The 20,896-nt window shown below is 38.2% G+C and overlaps 1 protein-coding gene across 1 annotated transcript; it reads right to left on the bottom strand.

Annotated features, from left to right (window-relative positions):
• Positions 1-752: 752 nt before the first annotated feature.
• Positions 753-19,519, bottom strand: GOLGA5 (golgin A5). Its single transcript, XM_075426631.1, has 13 exons — positions 19,388-19,519; positions 18,481-19,088; positions 15,484-15,705; positions 14,147-14,366; positions 13,453-13,576; positions 12,420-12,623; positions 11,104-11,274; positions 10,316-10,444; positions 8,224-8,322; positions 6,390-6,615; positions 5,022-5,127; positions 3,763-3,826; positions 753-2,133 (listed from the first exon to the last, which is right to left on the bottom strand). The coding sequence occupies exons 2-13, from the start codon at positions 19,043-19,045 to the stop codon at positions 2,053-2,055; spliced, it is 2,211 nt and encodes a 736-aa protein (XP_075282746.1). The 5' UTR covers positions 19,046-19,088; positions 19,388-19,519; the 3' UTR covers positions 753-2,052.
• Positions 19,520-20,896: the final 1,377 nt, after the last annotated feature.

The raw sequence follows: 20,896 nt of genomic DNA, 5'->3' as shown, positions 1-20,896 counted from the left end.
AATCTCAAACAGCTGTGGCCTTCTTTTATAAGTATTTAAAAAAAAAAAAAAAAGGAAAATTAATAGATGGTAAAGATGGGAACTGAAGTTGCAATAAGAAAAGTATGTTCTGTATCATTTCAGGGACAAGGAATAAATCCAGAAACATTAACACACACAGAGGTCAAGAACAAAAGGCTGATGCTACTCCAGTGCCCTGCACTGAAGTCACTATTCTCAACTCTAAGATACCACAGGGGTCAACACTACCCATGCCCAAACTGATACTGGAATACAAGAGCCTAGTTCAAATGCAAAAGTCAGCAGGAATCTTTCAGTGCTTTCACCTGTAAAATTTCTAGCATAAAACCTGGAAGAACTGAAGAATACTAGCCTATGATAAAGGGTTCTAGAAGCACTGTAGTGGCTTCAGCAAGTTACAAACACCCCAAGTATCTGTGGATTCCAAGAGGTGATCTCTACAAAACCAGAAATATCAAAATAAAAAAAAAAGAGAAAAACATAAGGACAAAGGCACCAAGAATAGATGTGCAGTTGGTGTGGTGTCAGCAAAGCTGTAAGGGGTTTACACCACTAAAAATGTTCCCCCCAGATTGTGACAGAATACCAGAGTATCCAACCATTCAGTGGTTTGGAGGTTTTAAAGGAAAAAAAATGCACGTGTACAGATAGCAATCAGCTCTCCACGGGGTTCAAAAGGGGCTTTAATATCAGAATTGAAAATAAAATAGGCAAGAGGAATTAGACAAAGCGCACCAAATGTGACAGAGGGCAGGGACACAGCTTAAAGTAAATGCTCTCTTTTATTACTTAGTTCATCAAAACACTTCCATTTTCTTGGCAAGACGCGAATCAGAGCAGCAATACAGTCATTTGTCTACTGTAACACTTCCGTTAAGAGTTGGCACGACAGACTTTGTGCCCAGGACCAATGCTTAGTGTGCCCAAGCCACATGAGAGCAGGAGTGACAAATTGCTTGTAGTCAGCCTTGAGCATCACACAAGAAAACAAGAAATTTCTTAGGGAAAGAAAGTGACCTTCCATTATTGTGTATTGATAATTCACAATTACAGAATGACAATGTCTAACGATAGAATTGTTACAGTAGGTTTTGGTATTATGGGTTTTACAATAAATATTTGATGAGGTTTGTTTATTAGTATATTTGGTAAGTGTTTAGACATGAGAAATTTTTGGTGTTTTTATAGATTCTGTATAGAAATAGTTTTAATTAAGTACCCAAAGCTTTAGAAAATAAATACTTCAATGAATACAAGATCTACGCAGTAATGAGAGAGATATAAGAAAATGCAGTTAAAATATATAAATTTCAAGTGCAAAAAGAAACACCATTATTTCTGAAGAGTTTAAACCTTCTTTCTCAATACCATCTCTCTCTAGTAAAGCTAAAATACCAACCTTTAAATACGTAGCCCCACTATTGAGCTGGTAGGGTAGATACATCTACTGCACTAGAAGTACAAAGCTAAGAAGAATGCATAATATTTTATTTCTAAACTTATTTACAAAAAGATATTGCACCAATCCATTGTCCTTTTTTCAGTTTAACATGTTAAGGAAAAGTCTATTATTTACAAAGTTAAAAACAGCAGTGCAAAAGCAGACTGAAAGAAACAAGAAAGAACAGTTTATTTAAATTGCTAAGTACAATTTATTACCTGACCATAGCCCACATCCAGTATGATCTAAAATAATTTGTACCATACATATCTGTAATTTCAGAAAAACTTGCATTTCTCTGCAGTTGCAAGCCTTAACTTTTACCCTAACCACCAGCAGGTCTATGTGAAATGTAAAGGCTAACCATAGCTTAACAGCTTTGTTCCTCCAGGAAAGTGATGCTCTCTTAGGCAAATTGAAAAAGCTAGATAGTATTATACATGTATTTGAAAAGTAGTGATAAATCTGGCATGATGGTTTTCATTCTTCCTAAACACCATGAGAAAAGTTTGCTGATATTTCAGGACTGAATATTCTAAAGACACTGCCAGTCGTCATGACACTAGCACAGCGTATGGTCCTGTCTCAGTTTATCTGCCACTGGGACTGTCATGATGCATTTCTGGGGTGTAGGTAAGTAGAACAATCATGACCCAGAGGTGTAGCAATGCCTGGGAAAAGAAAAGAAAGAATTAACTGATCAGCACTGACAATCATTGTTCACAGCAGCAGTAAATACAAGAGCTCTCAATGAGAGCTAATAAAACCTAGTTTTATAGAAATATTTTAAGTATTTTTCCTATTATTGAGGTACTCCTAAAAAAAGAATTCTTATCTGCAGAACAAAATGCTGAGTCAGATTCTGAAGAAGCCTTTTGCAGAAAACTGAAGACTTTATACAAACAGCAAAAATAAAGCAGCCTCGTTTCCTACAGATTTATGCGCTCTGGCTTCTCTTTTCCTCCACGCTCCAGTAACTCCAGCTGTTCTCTCCGATATCCAGCCCCCAGCCTTTATTACGTGACCTGCCTCGAGTCACTGGTAAGCCACTACTGTGCCAACTGGCTGATATCAGGTTGTGTAAACTGACTGAGTTCTGCTTTCCTGCTCCTTACCACGGGTACTGATTTCATTTTTATGAGCTTCTTAGGAATGTTCACTCTCATTCAAGTTTGGCTGAAACTACCCAATTAGAATAGAAGTTGCTGGGGGTGCAACAAGGGAGAGAACTGACAGAATACATAAACAACATTTCCTTAAAACAAAAAAAAAAATCAAGTTACAATAATCATAACCAAGGTTCAAACTGAAAAAGGGTAACTGCCACGGACTGCCCAATATACAGCTCCTATGCAACCATCATTGGAGTTTCACTTCAGACAGTAGCTTAGGTGGTAAAAGTCTTCAGTGTTTTGGTACAAAGTATTTTATTCATATATTGGTAAGTCTAAGTCATGAACAGGAAGAAAGAGAGAAGTTAGGAATTAAACAGCCCTGTTCCTTCCAGTACTTAATAGGCTGGAAGAAGTAATTGCAGGGGGAAATTGTCATTTCCTTTATTCATGCATGTCTGTCTGCTTTATATCCTGAAACAGCAACAGCTGTTCTCAGAAACTCTGTTCAGAAGAATCATCATGCCTTTTCAAACAACTTTCTTTTTGTTTTGTTTTCATTTCAAAGACTCACAGGCTCAACTAGTGTGATATTTTCAAGCAGGGTAGACTGCACACCTCCCTTAGCACAGGTCACTGAGACTGACAGACATCTGCCCTCCAGTGGAAAATGGAGGAATTTAATTGGTATCAACTGCAAGTCTGACATTCTCACCTGGTACAGATGAGCAACTTTACACTGCTTCTTTAAGTCTAGCAAGAGAAACTTTTCTTGCTACTTTTTCAGCTACTAGAGAAGTGTGATTATTGGTCACTGAACAAAAAATGAAGTGCCAAATATTAAAAAAGCTGTAACAGATGTCATTTTCCTAAATGCAGAGCATGCAGGTGTGGTGGGTTAACCTTGGCAACAGGTCACTACTATTCTGTAAAAACTCTACTTTTACGGTCTTTTAAATGGTAGTTACATAAACGTCTTTAAGACTGCTACACTAAGAATTCCTCGGAAAAACAGGAAACTGCCAAGCAACATGACTCCAAGATGCTGTTATAGAAGTACTATTTAGTCTGCTTTACAGAACTATGCAGCCTTTTGAACATCAAACAACTTGCAATTTAAGACATATTATACAAACTGGCTATAGAAATGTTACATTAAACTTCTTACTTTAAAGAAAACTTACTCACCATGTAAATGATTACAAACACTCTTGCTATGGGATACCGCCTTAGAAAGATTCCCAGCCGAATGCTACACAAGACAAAAATCAAACCGCACAAGTTAGCACCGAGTCATAAATTCCTGTTCCACTAATCCTAATCACCACACACTCATAAACATCAGCTGATATTATACACACGGCTTTGTATTCAAAACATTAAATGGCGTGAGAAAATTGAGAATTCAGACCACAATTCTCCTAACTTTTTCTGTAACATGCTAGGCTCAGAGTTTGTGAAAAAGAGCTAAGACTCAAGAGTTGTACAGGTATTTTAAAACTCACAGATACGCTATATATTTGTCAAATTTTGTTACTTCGGAAGCTGTCATGAATCTTTCAAAAAGATTTAAACTAAAACCTTGGATTCCCTTGAAAAAAATGACAGATCACTACCATGCTTGTATTTCATTAGATGAAAAAGACACCGGTTTTCCAAGTTTAGTGCTACAGAGCATACTGCATTAGATGGGTCCACTGTTGCGCAGTAACATCAGTTAGAAAAACTCATGCACATACTGAAGTGAGCATGATACTGCCAAATTAAATTTAGTATTAAAACATCACGTATAACAGGTCCCAATCATGGAAATCCTGATCTTCTTCACATTGAAACTGAAGTACCATGGAAGCACAAAGGACTTTCTATCAAGGTATCTTGCTTTCAAAGATTAAGAAGTATTGCCTAATTTTGTTTTCTGTTGGTATTTGATTCAAGTTGTGGAGCAGACCTTTGCTGTGAATACTGACAATTAACCTAACTGCACTGGGTCAGAACCCAGAATCTTGCCTTCATCAGGATACCTAAGCAGGAGTAAAAGAATACATATGATATTCCTCCAGCACATTTGATACTCCTCCACTAATACACTCTTGCAGTGTTTACCACAGACACAGTCAAAACCTCTGAAAGTAAAAAAGGTGGAAGATGGTAATGAAAAGGGTTAGGTTTTTTTGTACATAGTTTAGTGATTCTCTTGAATCAAAATCTACAAGTGTTGTTTAAATAATTGACTATAATTTGCAAAAGCCCAAGGATATTAGTATCATAGGAAAGTACAAGTGAACTAGGTCAATATTTAGCAATTTGTACCGTACTTAATATATTAGCTTCATTATTTTTCACCTTTACCTTCATAAAAGCAATTCAAAACAGAAGGTGTGGCACTTGAAAACTCCAAAAGGATTCCACCAATTACAAAGTGTATTCCTGTAGGACACTCTTACCTGAACTGATCTATACTACTGGCAGCTTTGCGAACTCTCCCATACATTCCTGCCACATTAGTATCCATGTCACTGAACAGGACAGGAACATTACGCATACGAGCACCTGTTTGAAGGGGAAAAAAGCAAAAAATCTCGTTAGTCTGAAACCACCTAAGTTGTTATTTAAATAAAACAAATTAATAGTGTGCAACAAAGAAATATAAAAATAATACAGACATAATGATTAATCTCATTTGTTAGTGCCATTTTGCTGGGGGCAGAGGAGCATGTTTTGAGGGGAGGATTCTTGACAAACTTACAATCAAGTCAAATGTTTCTTCAACTTAGTACATTTTAAAAATTTTTTTAGTTCACTAGACAGACATCTTGACATTCAATTCTATGATGTAATAATAATTCTATTATTAGGTACATAAAATGATGGGTTTGATGCTGTCAGTTTCTCCATTTGCTTTTATTTCTCATACAGTAAAACTTCAATAGAATTTCTGATACTAACGTGTCTATTCCAAAAAATTTGTACTTTATTTACATTTTTACTATGTATCAACTTTATTAGAAAAATATTCTCAGATAATGTTACCTTTGTGCAACTAAACTTAAGCTTACTGAAGTTACTTAAAAGCAAGCTAAAAGGAAATATATTTCAAATATGGTAGTTTTCCTGCCTTATGTCTTTAAAAGTCTTTCATAAGCAGAGAAACAAAAGTCTGGATTGTCATTTTGCACCTCTAAATAATTGTCCGTTGCCTTTAAAGCTACTTACGATATATAAAATATTACAGACTTTAACTTTGAAAAGTAACATCTCAAAACCATGGATCAGCTGCTGAGGTTCTCCTAGAGATACAGAATGATCGCTACACAGTACAGACAAACCAACCTCTGCAGAACCACCATATTTTAAGCTGCTTTTCAAGAAAAACAGAAAATGAGGAGGAAACTGATTTCAACCAGATTTCTGACCAACTCTCAAAAGGAAGTATCCCATTCTTGCTCACCTCCCAAACCCTTTATACAAGGGAAGACTTACATCTTGCTTCTGACATTCAGTTTAATCCCTAAAAGACAGATTTATTTGCACCTGTGACAGTATTTGTAAATACGATTGTTCCGAAAGTGCCATAGTATTGAGAATTAAAGATTAAATTGGCTTTATTAAGTTTACTTAAAGACATTTACATACAAAAAGGAACTTCTACTTAACTATTTTTTATGATACTGGCTGCTGTTGACAATGTCTCTGGCATAAGCTGCGTATTTTCACCATTTTTTTTCCTTATAAACTCAGACTTTCAGGGAAAGGCATTAGGAAATATAAAAGCCTGAAATGCAGAAAAGACAGTTTTGTATTTCCTTATTTACCTTCAGCACCGTCAATTCCTGCCATATTAATGGAAGGTCCATTAGTACTTGTGCCTTGGATCGCCTTCAGCTGCTGCTCAAGTCGTTCCAGTTGATAGACAAGGGAGTTTTTCTCCGTGCTCAGGCTCTCTAACATGGTTTGCTTCTGAATTAGGGTTTCTGTCAGCTGATGAAGCCGATTTTCTAATTCTGTTTGACTACTACTACTTAGAGTCTTGTTCGTGAGCTAAAAAACAAAGCAAAGAAAAAATTCAGAGTAAGTTCAAAGTCTGATCAACTGACATACTACAAAACAAGAGAGCCCTCCAAGAATGACGTTACCCCATCGCAGAATTTTTAGGGGATAATACTACCAAAATGATCACCAATGAGCACAATAAAGAAGAAATTTCATGTTGACAGTTGCTTCAAGATTTTACATGACACAAGAAACTCTCTGTAAAAATGTATTCCTATGTTTTCCACCTCTAATCATATGAACGTTTCTGTATAATCATAAGTTTGATCACAAAAATCAATGCTATGCATCAGAACTGAGTTTAAATGGTAGGCATGACAATAGCAAGATAATCCAGTCTGGCTATCACACTTGCAACTGCCCAAAACAAGTGAGTACATAACACTTTTTAAAGCGAGGAAGGAAAAACTCAGTACAAACGGGGAGAATCTGATGCCATTCTACAGGAAAGCCTGAATGAAAATGGTGAAAATGCAGGATACATTTCAGAAGAATTGAGAAGCACTGAGGCAGAAAACATGATTGTACTAGCAAACAGAAACTGCAAGGACAGCAAATGAAGAGATGGATCTTGTCACCCAATTTCCAGAAAATATTTAAAGCAAAGGAGAATCTCCAGACTGGCCATATGTGCAATAGCTCATCTATTCTTGGACCTCTTGTGGCATCCTGTATCACAGTAGTTACCACTTGTAGCATCACATATCACAAAGATGTAGCTTCAATGATGAAAAAACAGAAGCAGCAGGAAGCAGAGACAGCAAGATACCAAAAATGCAAATTGCATGCAATGCACCAGGGCAGGTAGTCCTGAAGCATCATCTGCCAACAGGTTCAAGAAATCTGTATCACAACACAATTTCCAAATCTTCTGACACCATAACTGTACACCTGACCACAGCTGACTCTAGGCTATCAATTTCTCTGCATACAGCCTACTTTTCATTATGCAAAGATAATTTATACAAAACGAGTCCTATGCCTTTACGCTGCCCAAGGAGACTGTGGGGGTTGTACGAGAAGGTTCCAAAAGGGTTAGACTGATTCAAGCAAAATAGGTCTGTAAACATACTGGTGGGACTTAGTAGAGACTTAAACACCAACGTCCCTATTTCAGCTGCTGATGCTGAAGAAGTACAAGCAAGTGAAGAAAGTGGCCAGGCTCACATGTCGGCCCCACTGCCACTGTCCAAGACAGAACATCGGGCTAGATGAATCACTGAGTCTGCAGGATGTTACATATGTTCTTTGCAGAAATCATGATGACCCAATCAAACGTCAATGACTTTTTTCACTTTTCAAAAAGAAGAACACTGATCCAGTGCCACCCAATCAGGAGTAGTTGCGACACAGGTTGGTTTTTTTTTCCCCGCAAAAGACAAAAGCACATGCAATTATAAATTACGTTATTTATTACTTAATGGTTCCCTTTTTGTACTCCCTCCACTCAAAGCTATTCTGTACTGAAAACAAGTACACTGTAACTCATTAGCGGAGCCTTTATGTTTCTTTTGTATAGTTTAATCAAATTAATAGTTCTCATTACTGTTTTCATAACTGAAGGTGCTAAAGTTATCTTCTATACATACACAGTACCTGATTTCTGAGCTTCTGAATTTCTTCCTCTCTGTCTTTTATTCTGCTTTGCAAAGTATTCTTTGTTCGATACAGTTCTTCTTCGGTATAATGGAGTTCCTATAAAATTTATCACAATCACAAATAAAAGACTATAAATATATGTGTTTTGAGACATTCTCTTCTCCAGTGTTTCACAGTAGAACACAAGAAGGCAATATGCTGCAATCAAAGACAAACTGAAATTTAATCTTAGTTAAGTGTCTGCCTAGGATGGGGGAAAAAAGAAAAAAAAAAAAAGAAAAAAGAAAAAAAGAGCTGAATATGAAGACACAACCTACAAGACTTGTCAAATTCTTTTGTGGAGACTGACCTAATATAAATATTAATCCAGACTCGTTTACTAACAGTCACACAATTTCATTGGGACCATGATTTATCCTCCTCATACTCTGACCATTTATTATATTGTTACCTTGAAATTATGTCAATAATGTAACTTGAACAATCAGGAAATATTTGGGGGGGGGGGGGGGGGGAGAATCTGTCTTCCTAAAATAAACCCATCAATTCAAGATACCTTTTTTTAATAAGTGTTTAAAAACCCCTGTCATAGCTATCTATAATTCTGTCCGATACAGATCTTCCTTTAAAGTTTAGGCTAAATTAACATAACAGATATTAAAGGGTAAAGACTATCAGTAAGGAACAACTTACTGAACAGCAAATCTAATGACAAGTTTTGTTACTCTGATGATTTAGTGGCTATTTTAACTCTGACTTAAAGACCTGTCATGCTTATCTTTTAAATTAAGACAGTCTTCAGATCACTGTATCACTTCAGCTGTCAGTTGCTACAGAAAACAGATAATCCTATTCCCCCTTCAAACCATCAGATGTACAATAAATAACACCTTATTTATTTTCTGTCTTCAGTCTCAGAAACGTTCTGGCAATAGTTACAGGAATTCCCAGATAGAACAGACCGTAACTGTACGAAGTATCAATGCACACAATTACTTTAAAAGAACATGTAAATGTGTATCATCAAAAGGAATACTTCAGTTTCCTGAACTGATAATGCCTTTTTTTTTTTTAATTCACCTCATTTTTCTATATGTAGTATTGACTTAAAATCTACCCCTCAGAAGGGCAGGAGTAACAACACACAGCCTACCATCTGCTTAGATATAATAAACATCAGCTACCCATCAAGAGCAGACCTCGACTTCTGCCTTTTAATTAGTTCAAGCTGTTAGCATCTCATTAAAATGTAATTTCTGGAAGGACAGATAATCCTATAAGATAAATTGTTCCTAGCAGATACAGTGCACTGTCCTGCCTTCCTCATTATTAATGCTCTTTACACAAGCTTTTTCTTACAAAGAATTTTTTTAATCAGGTGTAAAGCATTTGTCTGATTTCTACTGAATAATAAGTCTGTTCACTAGAAATATGAGTTTGCCTTTTTCCCCCCTCTTTTTAGCACAAAATTGCTTAAAAAGATGACACCATCTGACAAAATTCATTAATATAATTTCATAAGCAATTTGTCTTATAGAACATTTTGGAAGTAACATAATTTAGATTGAGAACTGAGTAACAAGTGGATTTTAAAAATACACTATGAAATAGTACTACAGTAACATTGTTTTACAAGTAAATCTTATGTAGTAATTGAGCACAGGAAGTCCCACAGTAATCATTATTAGTATTTCAGTTTCTTGACACAGATAACAGTAACAGCTACAAATGTTACCATATCCCTATTATTTGATTCTTTCCCTGTTGAACAACATTTAAGGTCACGATCAACTCTGTGCACTTCCTAGTGTGAGTTTTTTAATTAAAAAATAAACCCTATGAGTTATTCTTTAACACATCACCGAGATCTCTATCAGGAGTATCCAGAAGGTCCTGTCTGTTGCTTAGTATTGCTGTGCTTTGTTTGGCGCATTCACATTCATTAAGCTTTTGTGGATTTATCTGGAATACTAGACAAAAAAAATCACCCAAATAGTGTATAAACTACTCTCTTATTAAGCCAAATGCTTTACTGATGACACCACATGAGGCCTAAAATGAGACCAATCAGCTTTCAAGAATTCCTTACCTGTTTTTGCCGTTCAAGCTCAGCTTCTGCCTCTTGCTTGGCCATTTTATGAACTGCCATTTGCTCTTGTAGGTCTTGAAGCTGCTCTCTCACTGACTCAGCTTCACTTACCTGCTGAGTCTCCATGTCCTGAAATGAACAGAAACGTTACCATTTCACTAACATTCAAACAATACTGCAATCTGTCACAGGTAACAGCAAAGAAAAGTTGTATCTCCAGTATTGCTTCAAAGCAAAACCAAGGTGAGGGTGTACTGAATAAATCACATTTGGTCATTTTATACAGAATATCTTTATTAATATAGCAATAAAATAAATGCATTTTGTGAACATGAAAAGCCTCCACCTTTTCTCTTCTACTGTCTACAAGCTAAAACTGTGCAAAGTAGGCTTGCGTGCAACTGCTGTGTTGAGCCAACTGTGCCAGCAGATGACTTGGATTACAATTGCTTCAAGGATTAGCAGCCCTTGCAGCAAAGGATATGGGTGACCTCTACAGAAACCACCACCCTTGTTTGGAAAGAAATGCTTCCCTCAAAAGGGGGACACAGTAGCAAGGGAAGAGAGAAGTGGTGTCTACAGTATTCCACCCACCAGAAACTGAAGTGGTGAGAAAGAACATGGGAAGAAATACGGTATCAATAAGCACTTGTCTCACGTTGAGCAGAAGTTGGCTTGTTTTAATACTAGGTCAAACAAACACTAGAAGCAACAGCCCTAGAGTATACAAGAAAACAGTCCTTTGTGCATGGTTAACTGCAAATACATGTGTACATACTCATAGCTACCTGCAGCTCTGTTCTCAGCTGTTGTATTTGACCCATTAGTTTTTGTATTTCTTCCCTCTGAGTGTCTCGCTCGTGTCTCAGTTCTTCTAGTTCCATTGTGCTTGCAGTATTGCTATCCAGGCCTTCAATACCAGAGCCTTCCTTTAAGCTGTTTATCAGCTTTTCTTTAGACTGAAATAATAAATCAGTGTATTATTTATTGCAGTGCTCAAGTAGAATATGCCAAAATGACTTTGCTCTAAAATTCTGTTCTTTTAGCCAAGTTAATAATGACCCTACATATTATAAAATGAAAATGGTTCCCTACTGATAATTTTTCTGGCTTGCTGTATGCTATGAGACTAGATTTACTGAAAGCCTGTGTTAACAGAGGAACAGTACACCTTTTCTGTTTAGAAGTGGCTGGAATGTTAAACATGTCATGGATAAAAATTTTGGCTTTCTACCAACCATAAGAGAGAAGATGGACACTAACAGACAATAAAGACAAAACTGTTCCCCTTTCAGTCTGTCCCTTCTCTTGCCAACAACGCCAAACAAGAGCCAAATATAGCAATAATTCTTCTGGGAAAGAGGACGAACCATTTTATTTGGAGTCAATCTAGTGTTAGCTTGACATTGGCTTCTGATCTCATGCTTCTCATATTTACCAAGATAATTTAAAACCTATCTTTGGATATCAGAATAAAATAATTATTCTAAACAGACACCTTTATCTTCAACATTTTGCTAACTTTTATAAACAAGAGTCAAATTGATCACATTTGGATTTGGTATCTTCGACAACTTAAGTAGCATAGAACTCCGCACAAAACACCAAATCTCGCCGTTGATTATATAATGCTGATCACATGCAACCTTTCAGAATATATAAAAATATTTTCTTTGGTTTACATGTAAGTATCCATTATATGCTATGCTTCAGTCTCAAGCATAAGAGAGCAACATTCTTGACTGTGGAACAACCAATATTCTTGAGTGTGGAACAAATTATAGGTTACATCTACTTATCTATCTGCCTAAAATTGGACTCTTAGATGCAGAACAGGCTGACAGATGTTGCATAATAAGTACAATGGTTCACCTATATTTTTATTTAAGTTCTGGACCTGAACTTCCATTTCAGTGACTCAACCAAACCGTAAACTTACATTTACAAAATGCAGACTGGTAGCTGTTCAGTACAGGTATCGTTATAGGTATGCCCCAAAAATTACTACAGGTCACATGAAAAAAAACACAAATTATTTGAAGCATAAAGCATTAAAAAAGTTAAGTGTACAAATCAAATTGGATTTCTTTACAGAAATGCTTACTTGGAGTATGCGAGTAGCTTTCTGTTTATAGTCTGTCAGCTCCTGCTTTGCAGATTCTAGGTGGTTTTTAGTCACTTTGACTTGCTGCTGAAGTTCATCAGCTCGCCTCTTCTCATCTAAATACTTTCTCTCTGCTACAGTTATCCCTTCTGCCAAGTTCTGACGTTCTGCTTCCATTTTACTTAGACGAGCCGCAAACTCATTCTATTAGCAATAAAGAAACAATACTTTATGTTTAAACATAGTCTCAACTTCAACCTAGAAAGGAAAAAAGAAAGTTTAAAAGCAACTACACATGACACAACACCTCACATCTACCACATCCAACTTAAAGATGCATTAGTGGTATGTGCAAAGAAATCCTGCTTGCTTAAGCATGTGCTAAGTAATATCGGTAAAAATACGCATTTCTTTCCCTCGCCAGAAACAGTGAGGGTGTAACAATCTTCCTATCATTTACATTCATTTAGTAAACAAAATGGAAGCTTTCCTCTAAAAAAAAAATTACCAAATGTAGTCTGCCATACTTTGATGTACTTTAAAAAAAAAACAAACAGATGCTGATAAAAGATTTTCAAAGATGATATTATACACAACAAAGGCCAAGCTAAGTGTGGAAAGCAGTCTCTAGCAATGATATATTCACATTTTTACCACAGAAGTGATTGTCCAGCTTAATATTCTTAACATTACATATTAAAATTGTGTAACAATTTGTTGTGTAACAACATAGCACAGAAAATTAAATTTATTACTGATTTAGTTTTAAAACATGTTTTAACATCAAAGTTAAAAAAAACAGTAAAAATTGTCAGCATTAATCCTCAAAAACTTTTAATCATAAAGCTTTCAAAATAACACATAAAAAGTAAACTAGCATCACAATGATACTTAGTGCAGCAGACAGCACATCCTTCCAAGCAGTTAGGACCCTGAACAGGCACTGATGTCAAGGGGAAGAGAGCGCAGCTGGAACCTCACAGATTTGATCTCAAAAGCAGAGTCTGAAACTTCCTTACTCTTTACGTCTAACCTGCATTTGTTTGTAACTTTCTTGCTCTCGCTTGAGCGCTGAGTCTGCATCACGCAGCCTCTCCTGAAGAGTTTGAAGGGCTTGATTTTGCAAACTGCTGCCTTCGCTGTGGTCTTGTATGATCCTGAAAGAGTGATATACATGTTAATTGAAAAAGAAGAAATCTAGTGTGATCTTCAGGTAGAATTATGACTACCTGGTTTTCAGATCAGCTTTGAAAACTTACCCAGTAAATTACTGAGCATGGCTGGCTTACAGGTATGAGGCCTGGAGTTAATGACTCACACACCTCCTCCCTGACCTGTATTCTGGAGTACCCAATTGCTGATTCATATCCCAGTGCTGAGACAAGACAGAAAAGTCTTCATGTTTGTGGATAAGCAAATGTATTTTTCAAGGCAAAAAAATTTTTCTTGAGATCTTCAGCTTCAGGCCTCTGACACAAACATAAATACTTTATACAAAATGGATTTCAATAATCAGGTGACAATTGCCCTTATTTAATACTCATTTGCTCTGTTCCCACTGCCAGCTATGATATGGCGAGCTCAGAACAAACTTCAATCCTCATATTTCAAACCTTGATACAATCCCCTTCCTCATTAGTTTATTCATTTTTATTCTTAAAGACACTAAATTATCTACCTAGAATTCTCAAACTTGTTATAGAACTTGGTGCAGAATTATGAAGTACCTTGATTTTTCACTCTGCAATGCTTCCAAAGCTTCTGTCCGAGCACTTAGGAGCTGATCAGCTTCTTGCAACCGCACTTTCAGCACAGCTAGCTGTGAATCCTTGGCACCAACTGCTTCTGTCAGATCATCAACTCGAGCTCGAAGTTCTCTAACCATCCTGTCACTCTTTGAATGGTCAACATTCCACTTCTCAACCCTTTCCCGGGATTTGTTCAGTTCTACAAAATAAGAAGTTTCTTGGAAGTTTATAAAAGTAGGTATTGCAAGGTCTTGTAAATGGTCAGGATGCACACATCACATTTCTTAAAGAAAGAAATTACATACAACCAAGTTGAAGTAACACTGGAACTTTATGAGCTACCAAGAAGTAACAAATGCCACACTGGCTGTCGGAGCACAACCCGTAAAATTTTGCAGGCGATCTCAAAACAGGCATTTCATTTAGTGTCACACTGCAGACGACAAATTCTGCTCGCCCCACCCTTTGGAATGGCCTACTGTTGGGTAACCCTGTGCGAGCAAGCCTTTGGAAACCTCTGCTTAAAGTGCCTAGTTCAACTCAATGTGACAATAAGCTCAACCTAAAAATAGTACAAAAATATACCAGTGTTGAAATAATGCCTGAATACTTCCAGAGGCTTCTGTTTTTAATCAAACATCACATATTAAAATTCAGATGAAATTAAAATTCTCATACAGTTACTTTGAAAAAAATGCAGTCCCTCAGTTGTATGCCTAACAGCAGGAGTTTGCTCCATGTTTTATAATTTAAGTGTTGAATTTATATTCACCTTTTTTATACCTGTCATTTCATTTGGCTTTGAAAAAGCTAGTGAAGACATACAAAAATACCAAATTTTATATTTTTACTGTCAGGTTCTAGGCATCAGAGACTACAGCCTACAGCCAGAAAGCTGTCAGATTTTTAAGTATTTAAAGGAATTTACTCATTTAAAAATAAGTATTTTGCAATAGCTGTTAAAATGCAGGAAAAATATTTTAATACTGATAACATTTGCTAACACTGTTTTAGTAAGATGTAAGTTTTTGAACTAACTTGATCACATCATTATAATCAACATTTGCGTTATCTCTGTAGCTGACCAAGCCTTTTAGTTTCTCACAGCTGATTATCCTGAAACCAAGAACCATCTTGCTTGGCACTTTTTAATATAAATTTAGATATATATTATATATCATATAATATTATATATTATTTTATACAAATTTATATATATTTTATTATAAATACAAAACACTAACATAGAAATAGCATTGTTTTCTAGTTGACTAGCATCGTAGTAACATCTTACAGTTGAGTTTAAACCTCAGTACCTTCTTGCGTTTCTTTGGACCTCTGAATTAATGAAGCCATTTCTTGATTTAAAGATTGAACTTCATTCCGCAATAGCTGATTCTCCAGGCGAAGATTGGATAGCTCATGTGATTTGAAATCATCATTAGCTGAAAGGCTAGGATTAGATACTGCACTTGGTGATGAATCCTTCACGCCATCCCCTTGTGCTCCCAGTCCAGAATCTGAACTCTCTGGAGTTTCTGTACAGAGAGACACAAGTTAGAACTAATATATGTATTCGTAAGTTGCCTTGATACAAACAGCAATTCCATGTTCTCCATCAGTCATTAAATACATAATATAATAACAGCTTATACTGAAATGGAACATGGAGCTGCTTCTCCCAAGGGACTTGCACAAAATAGGACTATTATACAGTATACATGCATCATGCAGCGCCTGCATTAATCCCGCAAGACATGGAAGTTATAAAATTTCTTATTACATTAATGTCAAATTTAGATTTCAAAACATTAATGCTTTTTTACAACTATGCTGCCCAGAGATGTCTTCAGAAACTGAGAGTAACAGAAAAGATTGCAACTAACTAGGGGAATTTTTAGTACAAGTTCATTCTGGTTTTCCATTAAGATTTTGAGGATTTAAATTTTATTTTAAAAAAATCTGTTCAGAGGACTATAGTCACCTGATATCAAACCTAAATACATAACTCAACTACATATCTACATATTTTAGTTACCTCCACGTTAAAAAGCACTTTAAGAATAATTTCAGCCAAAACATCATCTTACTGACAATTCTGTATGAATAGTTCTCAAAATACTTTTTTAAAACACTTTTACTATGATAAATCAAGTTGCAGTGATTTGAAGCAGAAGCATTCTCTCTCCTTTCACTAATGAAAAAATATAAGTTATATATACTCCGTCAAACTGTTAAAGGCTTTCTGCCAATACAAACTGCAATTCTCTACATTATAGAAACCAAAATACAGATTTTTTTTTTTTTTTTTTTTTTTTTTAAATCTTGGAACCTCAGTGCGAACAGCAAGGGTGCTCCTGGCACTATTCTGAGCAACATCCCTTGCAGGGTAGGAGGAACCAACAGCCTTTCCCCACCATGCACAAATACACACAAACGTCACGGATTAAACCCTATGAAATTGGTACATCCACTGTAAGTCTTGATTCCAGTGAGCAGGTAGTTGGAAGCTTTGCAGCAGTGTTAAGATAAAACAACATAGCACGCAATGAGCAAACAAGCAGGAGATCAAAAAATATTACTTCTGAATTTAGTATGTCCCAGATGAGTAACTGCTGAAAATCCACGGGGACAGACTGCAAGCAATCCAGAGCAAGACTGCAGTTTAGCTATCACAACGTTATTTACTTCACCTTGTGATCCCCAACCAACCTGCTCCTCCTTCCTTGTTACCACTGCAACAGACCTTATCACCCAGAGCCCAGGGAGCTGGGGCAGGCTATTAATTCTGAACAACACACACTGACAAATAGCAGCAGTGACAGCAAGATCTCTTCCACGTTTTCTCAAACCCCTTTCCTATTTAAACCGTTCTAAGAAATACCGTTTCCTTCCTTTTGATTCATTTACACAATTTCCAAATTATCAGACAATTGATCCTCATTCCTTTCTATGGAAAACTCAATAGATTAATGAAGCTAACAAAGCAAGAAATTAGCCATTTAGAGCACATATTAGATTATATCCATGGCAACGTACAAAGTATAACGTTAACTGTTTTTGTCTATACCTAATGTACCACAAGCTACTTCAACAGATGCTATACAGAACATCTAAATGACACAGATATATCTATACCATCAACTTCGAAAGCAGCATGCTCAAATGCTATGTTGTAATTGTGTGCTTCCTCCTGGGGTAGCTCCACAACAGAAAATCCATTCAAAAATCCTCAGCAGAAAATTCAAAAGGCTGCACTGAGCAAAACAATGTTCTTTAAGCTGCTGTCAGCAAGGTCATATGTGAACTATTATCAATAGTAGTAAGCCTTACTGAAAAGTTACAGACTCAGAAATACAAAAATATTCACATCTTTGGAAATTATCCCTTTTTACATCTAGAACTTTTCAGCATGCTTAATGTAGTAGGTAAAACCTCACATTTTGCAATGCTTTAGATGCTCAAAGTACTGAACAAATAATAAAAATATTCTAAGAACATTATTAAGAAATAGTATAATCATTTGCTTCAATTTTATAGAATAAAAAATAGGAAAGTAGCACAACAACCACAAGGACTGAGTATAGATCGGGCAGTCTGACAGAGAACACAAGTTTGCGACACTTCCCAGCCACACTCTCCTTGGCACAGACCTGAGAACAGCCCAACTTTTGACCACTTGGCCTGGAGGCTTTCAGGTGTCTGGCTTTAGACGGCAGCAATGAACTACCTCTGGCAAACTTGAAGGCTTGGTCTTCCTGGCTCTCTCATGCCTGTAGCTCTGCAACAGCCTATCCACATCCAGCCTCCCACTCTGCAGGATAAGCAAGCTTGACAGCTTACCCCTCTTCCATGGCGGAACAGAGAAAAACTCACATGACCTCACACGGTGCACTGGGCATCAGCCAACACCGTCTACCAGCCAGTAAGAGTCACTCACTCTCCTACGTGGCAACAACAGTAAGGGCCCCTGAGTGATCAAACAAATGCAGCAGCATTACCGCTTCTAAGTGAGGCTGTATGGGGGCTGATATCAGGTTACGTCATAGCTCAGGGAGGTCAAGGTGAGCAGTAGCAATGAGGAAGATCAAAAACACAAACGATTTATGTATCAGTTATGCAGCTTGTCAAATTAGCATTGTATCTGAGATTATCCCAGTGATGACAAAATGTTAAGGAACCTGCTGTATTCCACACATTTGACATCCTACTACCACTAAATGTTCCACGAAGTGGCAGTAAATCCATTACCTAGCCGTACCCTAGACATACTTGGGTTTTAAATAACTCTAGGTTCAATAGTATTTAACTACCATTGCCTTGGCTCCTGATGGAATTGTCTTCAGCAGTTTTTGCACTCTGTGTACTGTTAGACACAGAACTAATGCTTGAAGTCCGAGAGCGATTTTGAAGAACAGGTGCCTTGCTCTTCTCTTTTTTAGAGTCCATCCTTCCATTAGGCTCTTTCTCTGAACTGTTGAGAAAATCAAATAGCAACTCATCATCAGGTTCCGACTTTTTTCTTCTCACAAAATGTGAGGAAGCTCTGGGTGTGGAAATGCTTTCTACTGGAGAAGCAACCTCCGAAGATGTCCTACGTGCTGGTTTAACATTTGCTGTTCCTGCTAGGATTGTGGCCTTTTGGTGCTTAATATTATCAGCTGCTGAGGAGATGTAGGCTGCTTTGGATGATGTCTGATATTTCAGCTCTCCAGCGTGCTGGCGCAGTTCAGAATACTCATCAGCAGAGCCCAAATTCTTATTATCATAAACTGCACAGCTTGCTGTGTCTTTTTTGCTCAGAGCTGATGCAGCTCCTTGATCAACTCTGTTGAGTAGATCCTCTGCCTTTCCAGCGAGATCAGCAAGCCAAGACATGATGGCTGTCTGTTAATAAACTCTAAGATTTCAGGAACATATGCTGCAAAAGACACAGAATGATTACAAATCAGACTGGTGCTGACAAGGCAAGATCTACAGGTTACCTAAAGAACTGTTGTGTTAACCTGTGAGCACTATAATTACTTTTCTCCTTCTATTTCGCTGTTTTGGTAACTGATGGCAACAAAGCACACCAGTTTCCGAGGAAAACGGACAGAAACCAGGCTTAGCTATCAGACCACCGTATCCGTGCCTCCCAACCTGTTTCCCCGGCCCTCCCCCGGCCCCCACTCGGCGGCCCTCAGGAACGGCGGAGGCCTCAGCACAGCCCGGCCTCACCTCATCCCAGCGCGGGAGCCTCCCGGCCCAGACGTGAGGGAGGGGGGGAAGGGGCACCAGGCGGCGACGGTCACTGCGAGGCCCTGGACCAGGCTCCACGGCGCAACCCCATCTTCCGGCAGACGTGGCCGACTTCCGGGACGCTAAGCGCAGGCGCAGTGAGGTCAGAGAGCTGTGTGAGGTGGCACGGCGCGTCAAGCCCCGCCCCTCCCACTGGGCGGGGGCGTGGCCGTACGGCCTCGCCCCCCGACCAGTGGGAGGGGCGGGGCAGAGCCTGGGAGGGGGTGGAGCCGAGGCGCGCTCTCCCGCCCCTGAGGGGAGCGGCCTGCGGTGCTGGCGTTAGCTGCAGTTCTGCCTTGCGATGGCAGGAGGCGCTGCAGGTCAGGGAAGGGCTTCGCCTTGGGTGCTCGGAGCAGTCCAAGCGTGGTGTTACCTTTCCCGACACGGGGTTTGAGGGTGGTGGATTAGAAATGGGTGCTTGGCCTGACAGAAACTGCCTCGTCGCGTCTGCCCAGAAATGGCGGGTGACCCGGTTAGGGCGTCCCTGGCCTGCTCCAGGCCTGGGAAGCCCCTCACCTCACCTCTGCTCCCCAGGTCGGGATGTCAGAGCATCATGCTCGGAAAAAAAACAACACCTGGGCCTTGAGATTGCCGATGAGTTATAGGAATTTCAACCAGAAGGAACTGCACAGGGCCTTTATGAACAACTCTCCACAATTTGGGGAAGATGGGAAGGGAAAGACCTCCAGATCATCAAAGGCAGCTATAAGACATCAAGGAACATGGAGGGGCCCGGATAGAAACTCCCACTCCCCCAGCACAACAAATACATATGTATGATAACACTGATACCACCTTGTTTCTGCTGAAAATACTTGCAAGGTGCTGTGCAACCAAAGGTGACCTGGTAACAGGTAAATACCCTGAGGTTGTCTTAGCTTTTTTTTCAGATGAAGTTCACACAAGGTACTATGACTAGTCTTAGAAGAACCATTAGTTGAGGTTTACACAAGGGCTTCCCAAATCCTTAGGGACTCCTTTGTAAGACAATATCCTGGGACTTGCAAAGAAATAATCTAAGCTGCAAAGCTCCAATTTTTTCAGTGTTCGGTTCCCTCCCACAAAAACTCTCAGGATTTTCTGAGGCTGTTTCCTGATGACCGATTCAAGTGGCACAATTCCTTTCTCAAAGCCCCATGATTTAGATCCTTGCATAACAAAAAAAGGGCACTGGCACACACTGAAACCAAGGGGTTTGGTGTAAAGAACGTGCTCAGCACTTTTTGGATAGATTTGCACTATTGGGCAAGTTTTGCCTCCACCCAAAGAAGAAAAATAAAAGACTTTAAAAATTACTTTTGTTAAGTGAAAACTGCTAACGTCCTATAAGGAATAAAATACTGCTCCAACAGTGAGTGATACTTATGAATATTAATTATCATTAATTATACAAAAGGAACATTCAGGAGCAAGGAAGGGTTCTGGCTTTTCTGACAGATATACAGGAGA

The sequence above is a fragment of the Opisthocomus hoazin genome, chromosome 7, assembly GCF_030867145.1.
Source record: "Opisthocomus hoazin isolate bOpiHoa1 chromosome 7, bOpiHoa1.hap1, whole genome shotgun sequence".
Classification (NCBI taxonomy): Eukaryota; Metazoa; Chordata; class Aves; order Opisthocomiformes; family Opisthocomidae; genus Opisthocomus; species Opisthocomus hoazin.
This window is presented reverse-complemented; position numbering and strand designations above follow the sequence as displayed.

Coding starts and splice junctions, on each gene's coding strand:
- GOLGA5 (XM_075426631.1), bottom strand. CDS start 19,045: ATGTCTTGGCTTGCTGATCTCGCTGGAAAGGCAGAGGATCTACTCAAC. Junction 6,616..8,223: donor TTCAGAAGCTCAGAAATCAG/GTACTGTGTATG, acceptor TTTGTTTTTTAG/CTCACGAACAAGACTCTAAG. Junction 5,128..6,389: donor AGGAATTGACGGTGCTGAAG/GTAAATAAGGAA, acceptor CCCTTCAAACAG/GTGCTCGTATGCGTAATGTT.